Source organism: Sceloporus undulatus, chromosome 2, assembly GCF_019175285.1.
Source record: "Sceloporus undulatus isolate JIND9_A2432 ecotype Alabama chromosome 2, SceUnd_v1.1, whole genome shotgun sequence".
In the NCBI taxonomy this organism is placed as follows: Eukaryota; Metazoa; Chordata; class Lepidosauria; order Squamata; family Phrynosomatidae; genus Sceloporus; species Sceloporus undulatus.
This window is the reverse complement of record NC_056523.1, coordinates 20,855,509-20,866,139: the sequence shown is the minus strand read 5'-3', so window position 1 is coordinate 20,866,139 and position 10,631 is coordinate 20,855,509. Positions and strand designations below refer to the sequence as shown.

Below are 10,631 nucleotides of genomic sequence, written 5' to 3'. Positions count from 1 at the left end.
GTTAGCATGGCCACGGAGCAGCTTCCAGCCACTTTGGAGGTGTGCACAGGCTTGCCATATCCCGGGAACTGGTGGGACTATCCTGCTTTCTGGGAGGCGGGCATGGTCCCGTCCCACTCTCCCTCAGTTCCCAGGACAGGCAAGGCCTTCTCCAGAGGCAAAGGAGCGTCCTCTGCCTTTGAGAAGGCCTTGCTGCTGAGCTGGGCTCGGCACTTCGGCTTGGGCCTCCCCGCATTTTTTAAAATTAATTAATTGATTGATTGATTTTGTCCCAGTTTGGTGGCAGCCAATTATGACAACCCTAGGTGTGTGTCATGTAAACACTTTGCCCCCCAAAGTGTCTGGACGCTGTCTTATTGAGCCTGTGCCTGATTTAGGGAGCATCTACACCATAGTGATTTCAGAGATTGGTTTCCTGTTGCCCAGACTAGAAAGTAAAGCTGAAGAAAGCTTTTGGATTTCTAGAGATTTATCTTAAATTGTTGATGCTGACACTGCGATTTTTAATTTGGGGCTCTGCATGGAGCCTTTCCATTTTAAAAAAAACTTCAAAGATCCACCATTACTTTAGCAGGAATCCAGATTCCGAGGGCTTTATCAACCTTGCCAGTGTTTATCAAGTCCATGCAACCCATCCTGTGCAGGATTTGAATCCAACTAGTTGTTAGATAGCTGGAGATGCTGTGGGGTGCCATTACCATTGTTCATATACTTGGGAGAGCACAGCATTTGCATCATAATCATTGCCATTCATATGGCTTCATGCACTCTGCCATTGAGAACATGGCCACATAGCCCGAAAAACCCACAAAAAGCTATGGATGCCAGCCATGAAAGCCTTCAACTTCACTTTGGTATCTGGCTTTGTAACCTGATCCCTGTGATCCCACGTTCTGCCTGCACAGTTCCTGGAGATAATCTGCCATCTTCATGGACAGAATCGTTTAGATTTCTGAACCCTACCCTATATCATCCCTTTATCACACAAACATGGTCTTTGGGTATGAGTAGAAAATTCTCTGTTCTCTGAACCACTGTTTATTTTGGTCATGCCAATTTGTCCACTCATTGCCAGAGGGAGATGAGAAGAATATTTCTGTGGAGGCATCTGCACAGCTGAGGATCAGAGCTAGATCTCTGTTGGTTAGATTCCTATGTGATGCTGAATGGGCATCTGGTGAGTCTAATACAGTGTGCCCACATCATACACAGGTGCCCTATACGCGGCTTTCGCTGAAAGCTGCACAACAAGCAGGAAATGGCATGAGCACCCATGGTGGACCCATGCCACTGCACCTGAGCCCCATTAGTTTCAATGGGGCTCAAGCATATGCAGAATTTGTCCTACATTGGAGGGGGGGGGGGTCTGGAACGGATCCTCCACGTAAGACAAGGGCACACTAAGGCTTAAGTCTAGGTGGCTTGCAGTGAAAGACTCGAATGAGCCAAGGCCCCTTTGAGTTCTAAATTCTGTTACTAAATTTGTGCACCAAGATGGAAGAAAACAGGCATCACCGATCCACAGTTACCTGAAACACCCTTGAATTTGTTGGAACCGGCCCAACCTCTTGAAATATTATTGAGAATGAAGTTGCTCATACGACTTAGCAAACCAACACAAAAAAAATATGATATGCAAAGGGGTCTTGTAGGGGGCCTTTAAGACTGACTGACTGAAAGAAAGAAGCTGGTAGCATGAGCTTTCATAAACTTGAGCCCACTTCATCAAATGTTATGAGGTGGAGAATCCAGAGAGTTGGTTGCGTGTGCAAATGTCAGTTGAAATTCAAAACCTTCTAGTTATAGTGATGAGGTGAAAAGCTCAGGTTTAACAATGGTCCTTGGGGGACAAAAGCAAGAGGAAGGATGTTACCTAAAGCCAAGGAGAGTAGATAGGCCAGAACAGTGATCCTTGAACAAAACTACAAAGGAATATTGGAAATAGCAATATTAGAATACTGTATATCCACAGACTTCAGTCAGACAGCAGTGGATGGAAAAGAAACAATGATTTCCTGCCACACTATACACAATTTCAACACTAATCACCCATCCACATGAGGGTGCTGTTGACCATCATTTCTCCTCTGGTTCCCACACTACATTTCAATACTCATTCATAGAATCATAGAGTTGGAAGAGACCGCAAGGGCATCCAGTCCAACCCCATTCTGCCATGCAGGAAATCTCAATCAAAGCATCCTCGACAGATGGCCATCCAGCCTCTATTTAAAGATCTCCAAGGAAGGTGATTCCACTACACTCTGAGGGAGTGTGTTCCACTGTCGAACAGCCCTTACTGTCAGGAAGTTCTTCCTAATGTTGAGGTGGAATCTCTTTTCTTGGAGCTTGCATCCATTGTTCCAAGACCTGTCTCTGCAGCAGCATCAGAAAACAAGCTTGTTCCCTCCTCAATATGACATCCCTTCAAATATTTAAACAGGGGTATCATATGACCTCTTAACCTTTTCTTATCCAGGCTAAACATCCCCAGCTCCCTAAGTGGTTCCTCATAGGACATGGTTTCCAGACCCTTCACCATTTTAGTCGCCCTCCTTTGGACACGCTCCAGTTTCTCAATGTCCTTTTTGAACTGTGGTGCCCAGAACTGGACACAATATTCCAGGTGGGGCCCGACCAAAGCAGCATAGAGTGGCACTATTACTTCTCTTGATCTAGGCACTATACTTCTGTTGATGCAGCCTAAAATTGCATTGGCCTTTTTAGCTGCCGCATCACACTGTGGACTCATGTTCAACTTGTGGTCTACTTGGACTCCTAGATCCCTTTCACATGTAGTTTCATTCAGCCAGATGTCACCCATCCTATATCTGCGCATTTCATTTTTCCGCCCTAAGTGTAGTACCTTGCATTTCTCCGTGTTGAATTTCATTTTGTTAGCTTTGGCCCAGCTTTCTAGTCTATTCAGGTCATTTTGAATTTTGATCCTGTCCTCTGGAGTATTAGCTATCCCTCCTAATTTGGTGTCATCTGCAAATTTGATAAGTATTCCCCCAATTTTTTCCTCCAAGTCATTGATAAAAATGTTGAATAGCACTGGGCCCAGGACAGAGCCCTATGGGACCCCACTGGTCACTTCTCTCCAGGAGGAAAAGGAGCCATTTTTGAGCACCCTTTGGGTTTGGACAGTGAACCAATTACAAATCCATGCAACAGTTACCTTGTCTAGCCCACATTTTACAAGCTTGTTTGCAAGAATATCATGGGAAACCTTGTCAAAGGCCTTACTGAAATCAAGATATACTATATCCACAGCATTCCGTTCATCTACCAAGCTGGTAATTTTATCAAAGAAAGAAATCAGATTTGTCTGGCATAACTTCTTTCTCTGAAACCCATGTTGACTTTTTGTGATTATGGCATTGCCTTCTAGATGTTCACAGACTCTCTGTTTATTTATCTGCTCCAGAATCTTTCCTGGTATTGATGTCAGACTAACTGGACGATAATTGTTGGGATCCTCTTTTTTTCATATGGTTCTCTGCTTCGAATCATGATTGGGAACAAATGCCAGTCTCTAGTGATCACTTCTTCACGTCTTTTAACTGTCAGCTTTTTTCCCCGTCAACTGCAGTTCTGGAACTGTTTAGCTTTGTTTCAAGTTGGATGGCTTAGGATTCATATGTGCTCAATTAAATACAATATGGCCCACAGAACTGCAAGGGATACATTCCCAGACTTAATGTGGAAACGTGAAACCATGGATTAAAGCAAACCTTATTGAAATGAATTTCTGGTAGATGTTGACATAGAGTCACATTGGAGAACCTAGAGAGAACACCTGACTAGACATTTCTAGGTCCTCCAGCATGATTCTATAGTCAGTTTCTGCTGGAATATCACTGGGTCATCCCTGGAGCACATCATGTTTTCTGATACGCTTCCAGAGACTGTGCCAATGCCAAATCATGGCACAATTACACTTGAGGACCTAGAAAATGCCTAGACATTTTTTCAGATAAACATATTTTTTCAGATGTGGGTAAATGAAACTACAGGTACCAGTCCCATGGATACCGGAGTTGTACTGTAAATAAAACAAACAAACAAAAAAAATCCAACAGTTGTTGGCTGCATTAGGGATTCACCTTTTGTTGCTGCAGTTATTGTGGTCCCCCCCCCCCCCTGTACTCATGCATACACAGTATGCAGTTCAATTTAAGCCCTGAGCTAAACCTATACTCTTGGTAAGTATTATTAGTATCTATATTCTTGGAAAGTTTTTTTATGTTGGTTTTTGATGGCTATGTACTTAAAACTTGGATTCCAAAGAGAACCTGTGGTTCTTTATTTTGACTCATCATTCAATCAGATTTCCAGCCCTCATTTTCATAGGATAACCATTCTGTGAACTGAGTGATTGGTTGCCCTTTCCTAATGACATTCAGTCATATTTTCCCTACAGGTATCTTCAGGCATCTAAAAAGCTTCATCTCTAATTTTATCTGTTTTTCTTTTCTCCCCGAGCGGCCTATATTTCCACAGATGGCAGTTATACAGGTGAGTAAGTTGTTCCTTTGCATGTTGGTCAGGCAGGGTTAAAAACCAAGTGTGTCTAGAAATTTGCTCTTAAAGAATGTATTGATTGGAATGTATTATGGAAATTTTGCTCAACTTTTAAAACTACAGTACTGTTGTTTGTCTAAGGGCTTAGAGTTAGTGAAGGCTTAAGGAGGGACAGACTATTAAGCCCACTTCACATGTTACGCTAGACACGTGTATCACACTGTTGTCACATATCTTTTTTTTCGCATGTCGGAATGCAGACTCCCGTGTCATTTTCTTGAGGTTACACGTGTTTTCTTTGCAGGCCAACTTGCGGGAACAAAGATGTGAGATGCGTGTCTCTTGTAACATTTGTGTGAGATGCACATGTCTCAGCGGGGGAATTGCCAGCGTGATCATAGAGTGCATTGTACAGAGCATCCCATCTCTCTTTATCCGCACTCTATCATTAGGAGCTTCTTTGTTACACCCCCTCCCCTACTAGTGCTCCTTTTACTCCACCCAAATCAATTCAGAGGTTTCCTGCTGCCATTTTAAAAAATATCCTGCTACCAATATCACCGTGTCATCCCTGGAGCACACCATGTTGTCTGATACCCTTCCAGAGACCGTGCCAATGCCGAATCACGGCACAATGACGGCTTCTTCGCAGGGCTCTTCCTCTGCCACAAAATCCAGGCGCCAACCCGTTTGGACTGATGAGGAAACCCGGGCCTTCATCCAGGTGTGGGGCGATGATGCTGTCCAGAGTGCCCTGGCATCAAACTACCGTACAGTGGCGCAGTTCCAATGGATAGCAGATGAAATGCGAGCCCGGGGGTACAACAGGGATTGGGAGCAGTGCCGGGAGCGTGCAAAGGTGCTTCGGCGTGGCTTCAAAGAGATAGTAGATGGGAACAGCAACGCCGGGCACGGGCGCCGTGTCTGGCCATATTATGAAGAACTTAACCGCTTTCTTTGCATCAAGCAAAATCTGGTTGTTCCGCGGCTTTCAGGCAGCAACGCCAGGCCACCCGTTGACCGTCGACGCCGGGAACACCGGGAAACACAGGATGCAGCCTACGAGCCAACGTCCTCACTAGGAAAAAGTGACAAAGGGACTTTTGAAGAACCTGATGGGGACTGTCTACTGTTGCCTGAATCTGCTGGATCTCAGCAGAGTGAAGCCAACATGGAAAATCAAGTCCCCTCTCCAGCAGCACACTCCGATATATCCATGGATGGGAGTGCTGGCCCAGGCACCCCCATAGATCCTTTGCCACCCAGTGACTTGATCTCTGGTGAGTTTTGTGTGGCTTTGTGTCCTATCTAAGGGCTTTCATACACTCTGTTGTTTCAGCTGTCCATGGACATCTGGATATATTTGTCTTTGGATAAATAGGAAACAAAGAGAGATAAATTGATGTATTATTGTAAGTGGTGTGTAAGGAATTGTTCTCGGGGACAAGAAGTTAAGAGTCACAGTTTGCAATAGGGACAAGGGGAGGACATTGAAGCCTATAGCCCATTTCGATATAAAATGAAGGCTTGTGTATGTGTGTATATGCCTTTCAGTTGCCTGTCAACTTATGGTGACTCCATGCATTTGACAGTTTTTCGTAAGCAAGGAATATTCAGAGGTGGTTTTGCCAGTTTCTTCTCCAAAATATAGCCTACAGCACCTGGTATTCATTGATGATCTCCCATTCCAATACTAACCAGGGCTGACACTGCTTAACATCCAGGATCAGATGGAATCTGGTGCCTTTAGGTCATTTGGGCCCCTTAAAAGTCATATATTGTCCAGTGAAATTTCAAGATTTTGGTAGGGCTAAGCAGGTCTCCTGTTGGTAGCAAGTCTGGATTTTTATTTATTTATGTATTTATTTGTGCACAGCACACCCTTGTTGTAGTACAGCTTCTGACAATCCTCATTCTGAATCATATTGAATAGAGTAGACTTGGTCAATCCCTGATTGAATGGTGAGTCAACACACATAAGTAAGGCCAATAGTCTACATACTTGAGTATAATGTAAGTGCTCCATCTGTGGAACTCCACTATGATTTCTCTGTTAAAGGACTCACTGTGTTGCTTTCATAACCCACTTCCATCAGCCATTACATGGTAGGTGGGGGGCAGAATTGTAGAAGTGTCTGACTATGTTCTACTGTTCCCATAGCCAAATGCAGATTGAGGAAATCCTCTGTCAGGGTCCTCCAGAGATCTCAGCAGATGATGTCATCAGTCTGTGTCTGACTGTGGGAATATAGCCGGATGTCTCTGATTGCCTCCACTCTTCAACAGCAAACGAATGGGTGGAGGAGTCTATTGGAGTGACACAGTGAGTTCTGGGGAAAACGTAAGGTGGGATTCTTTCAGATATTGCTAAAAAGATTCTGGCCATTGCTTTGTTGAATCTGTTGTAATTGGGATTAACAGTAAGATTCAAACCCTAGTCTGTGTTCCCTATGTTATTATGCAGCACTAATTCAATCCACTTTTCTGCTGTTTGTTCCTCTAGCGCCAAATCTACGCCCTCGACCGCTGACTGCTGCTGAGCGAATGCGGAATCTCCGTTGCAGGCAGAGAAAGAGGAGGGGGGACACTTTGAAGGAGCTTATGGAAGTCACCTCCCAGGCCACCAGTGAACTTGTCCGGACACTCTCTGAACTCACACACAAAGAGGTAGCCTCTTTTGAGCGTGCTTACAAGGAGGACCTTGCAGCCCGGAAAGATGAGATGGAGCAGAGTGCCGAGGACATTGGAAGATTGGTCAGTGCTCTGGAATCGAGTGATCAAACTCTAAAGGAGCAGCTAAGCAGCCAGACCAACGTTTTGCAGGGCATCCTGGAAGTCATGAAGGACATACGAGGCCGAACATCCTACAGTCCCCCCTACCCGTCACAGTATTACGATTTCCCTGGCCCAAGTATGATGCATACCGGGGGCACTTCCTCAAATGGCCAAGAGATGCCATGTCCCTCCCCTTCCAGCCTTGCGTTCACATCCCAGCAATCGGCCACCAGCAATGGAGACGTCTCCCCCAGGAAACGAATGAAATAGATGGGAGAAGCACTGCTGCTCTGCTGTCATTGTGGAAACCATCCCTCCAGCTCTTCTCAGTTCTTGTTATGACATATATATTGCTTTTCTTACTGCCTTTCTTAATTGCATAGGTAGCGACTTGTTCTCACCACATTATGTGTGTCGCCCTGCAACTTTAAAGTTGTGGAAACGTCTGCCAGCAATGTACATTTAGATTTCTTATTACTGGTTTTTTTTTTAAGTGTACCTACATTAGTTTCCCTTCCATCCTTGTTTCCAAAGGAATGCAGTGTTTGATGTAAAAGTCAAAGGTTTTTTAAAATACACTTAATATGTGACCAGGTTCTGTAAAAAAAAAAAGGTAATCTTTTAAGAGTAATAAAGCTGCACTGTTGTTCTATATCCTTCAACATGTGTTCTGCAATAGTGCCTTGAGTTCCTGGGTCAGATCGACATCCTCTTTGATTCCGCATTCTCTCTTAGCCACATGCCACAGAGATGTTTACAGTAGGGTAGGAAGGCAGCACTCATGCTTGTTATTGGCCCCTAGTATCTGATCAAGGAGGTGCCATTTCTGAAAATGGAACGTCGAGGTCACCAACAAATGTATTCCAGTGCATTTATAGAATCCCTTGAAAGGCCAGTTACTTTAGTGGTACAGGTCGAGTCTCTCTTATCTGAAATACAAAATACTCCTAAATCATCCACATAGGTGGCTGAGATAGTGACACTTTTGCTTTCTGGTGGTTCAGTGTACACAAACTTTGTTTCATGCACAAAATTATTTAAAAATATTGGGTGTAAAATTACCTTCAGCCTATGTGTATAAAGATGTATATGAAACATAAATGAATGTTGGGTTTAGACTTGATCCCATCTCCAAGGTAGCTCATTGTGTATATGCAAATATTCCAAAATCCAAAAAATTCCAAAATCAAAAACCCTTCTGCTTCCTAGCATTTTGGGTAAGGGAGACTCACTGTGTAATCTTAGGGCTGGTTCCTACATTAGGCAGTGTGAAAGCCCCACCTCAGGCAGCAGAGCAGGAGAGACAGCAAATTACATAGACAATACCCCACCCCACCCCCCGAGCAACCAGGAGAGCCCCTGGCACTGCTTTGAGATGCCATGCTGGTTGCTCCAAATCCCCACCAGTGCTGCTTTCCCATATTGGTAAAATAGTACAGTAGTCTTCCACCCAGTTTCTTTCTCAGAGTTAATTCCCCCACTTTAAGGTGCTCTGCTTCAAAATGAAGCATTATGAGGTGACCCGGTGACCGCCTGTATACTGGCAGTCTCGGTGGCCATCTTTGCCATCATGGCTTGCATGGAGAAAGATGTCCAGGATGAGGCATTTGGGCCTCAGTAGCTCTCTAAACAGCAAGCTGATAAATACTAATTAGATATTAATTTAGCCAATGACCACTGTAACTGTCTTCATTTCAAACAGTAAGATAGCTGGTGTTGGCTAGCATTGTCCACTGAAATTTCAACAGTTAAAGATGCATTGTCTTTCCAAGCTTGTATTTTGCTCATATTTTATTTCATTTCATACTTCCCCCACTGCTCTTGAACCTTTGTCACATCTCTTGTCTGTATTTTCTAAGCTGGAAAGCCCGGTTTAATGACCAAGCTAGTTCTCATAGCAGAAAACCTGCTTGCTTACATACAGTGCTGTCTCCATCATGTACAAGACCTACTTTTCCTTTTAAGAAATTAATGCAGTTGTCAGGATCTAAAACATAATATCTGCCACTTAGTTCCACTGAGTGCTTTTGTTCCAGCTAACTTCACTTCTAGTATTGCAGTTCAGCTGAGAGAGAAAGCAAGGGGAGATGTGGGCCAGCCATCCCATTCAACTTTATGATGGTACTGTTCATAGAATCCTAAAATCATAGAGTTGGAAGAGACCATGAGGGCCATCTAGTTCAACCCCCTGCCATGCAAGAACTCACAATCAAAGCATACCCAACAGATGGCTATCCAGCCTCTGTTTAAAAACCTCCAAATGAGGAGACTCCATCACACTGCAAGGGAGAGTCTTCCACTGTTGAACAGCTCTTACTGTCAGGAAGTTTCTCCTAATGTTTAGGTGGAATCTCTTTTCTTGTAGCTTGCATCCATTGCTCCGGGCCCTATTCTGTGGAGCAGCAGAAACAGGCTTGCTCCATTCTCAATATGACACCCCTTCAAATACTGAAACAGGGCTGTCATATTGTCTCTTATCCATCTATTCTCCAAGCTAAACATACCCAGCTCCCTAAGTCTCTGATATGTGACTTCAAGTCAACTCTGATTTATGGTGGCTTTATCCTTGGGTTATCTTGGCAGGATTTATTTAGGAGTTTTCCACTGTCTGCCTCTGAGGCTGAGAGAGTTAGATTTGCCCATGATAAACAGGGATTTGAATCTTGGTCTCCCAGAATCCTAATCCAATGTTCAAAACACTCATATGGTAGCAGACCTGTATTTAAACAAGTCTATCATTGTAGCTAGTTTGGCTTAACATTTATTTATTTATTAGCAGTGGAGAACAGCAATCTTCATGAGGATGAGAAGAGGGGTTTTAACTGTGCAACTCTCCCCCCATCCCAATAAAGATCACTGCTTCCAGTCATCTGCTTCTTGTAGATCCCCTGAACTGTAGGGAATAGTTGCTGGGGTTTGCTGGGCCACGAAGTAGCCATGGGACATACATTTTGTCCACCGATTGCCTACACGTGAGTGTAAAGATCATTTTGTCCTCTGTGCAATTTTCAACATTACTTTGTCATCCTTATATTGGGATTGGGATGAAGGGGGCCATAACGCCAAACAGTAATATAAATGAGGCTGCAATACTGTGGCTTTTTTCATAATTGTGGGTTGTTGGAACTCACTATCCTTTTTGAAATTCTAAAAGAAATCTGAGAGTTTGGTGATTATTTTCTTCAACATAGCCATGTTGCTGCTATTTCAGTGAGGCATGTTTCAGTTCCCAAGTTTCACTTCTATGTTATTCTAACTACTTTTCATCTAGGGCAGGGGTAGGCAACTGTTTTGAGCCGGGGGCCGGGTTGCTGTCCCTCAGACAACTG

General features: G+C 43.9%; 2 protein-coding genes across 4 annotated transcripts in view; both read left to right on the top strand.

The window, feature by feature from the left end:
- The window catches only part of LOC121923989 (tripartite motif-containing protein 15-like), a 146,370-nt gene that overhangs the window by 63,752 nt on the left and 71,987 nt on the right, over positions 1-10,631 (top strand). The gene's annotated exons all lie outside the window — the stretch shown is intronic.
- On the top strand, positions 3,380-7,954 carry LOC121923994. 3 transcript variants are annotated; one of them, XM_042455025.1, is made up of 3 exons: positions 3,380-4,521; positions 5,133-5,807; positions 7,031-7,954. In XM_042455025.1, exons 2-3 carry the CDS (start codon positions 5,144-5,146, stop codon positions 7,570-7,572), a joined length of 1,206 nt encoding a protein of 401 aa, XP_042310959.1. In that variant the 5' UTR covers positions 3,380-4,521; positions 5,133-5,143; the 3' UTR covers positions 7,573-7,954. The 3 variants fall into 3 exon arrangements, with proteins under 3 accessions (XP_042310959.1, XP_042310958.1, XP_042310957.1); XM_042455024.1 differs by having other exon boundaries at positions 4,832-5,807; XM_042455023.1 differs by lacking the exon at positions 3,380-4,521 and having other exon boundaries at positions 4,539-5,807.

Bases quoted from the DNA above. Each gene is read 5' to 3' on its own strand.
- LOC121923994 (XM_042455024.1), top strand. From the start codon at position 5,111: ATGTTGTCTGATACCCTTCCAGAGACCGTGCCAATGCCGAATCACGGC. The intron at 5,808-7,030 runs GTGAGTTTTGTG...TTGTTCCTCTAG, and splicing joins ACCCAGTGACTTGATCTCTG to CGCCAAATCTACGCCCTCGA.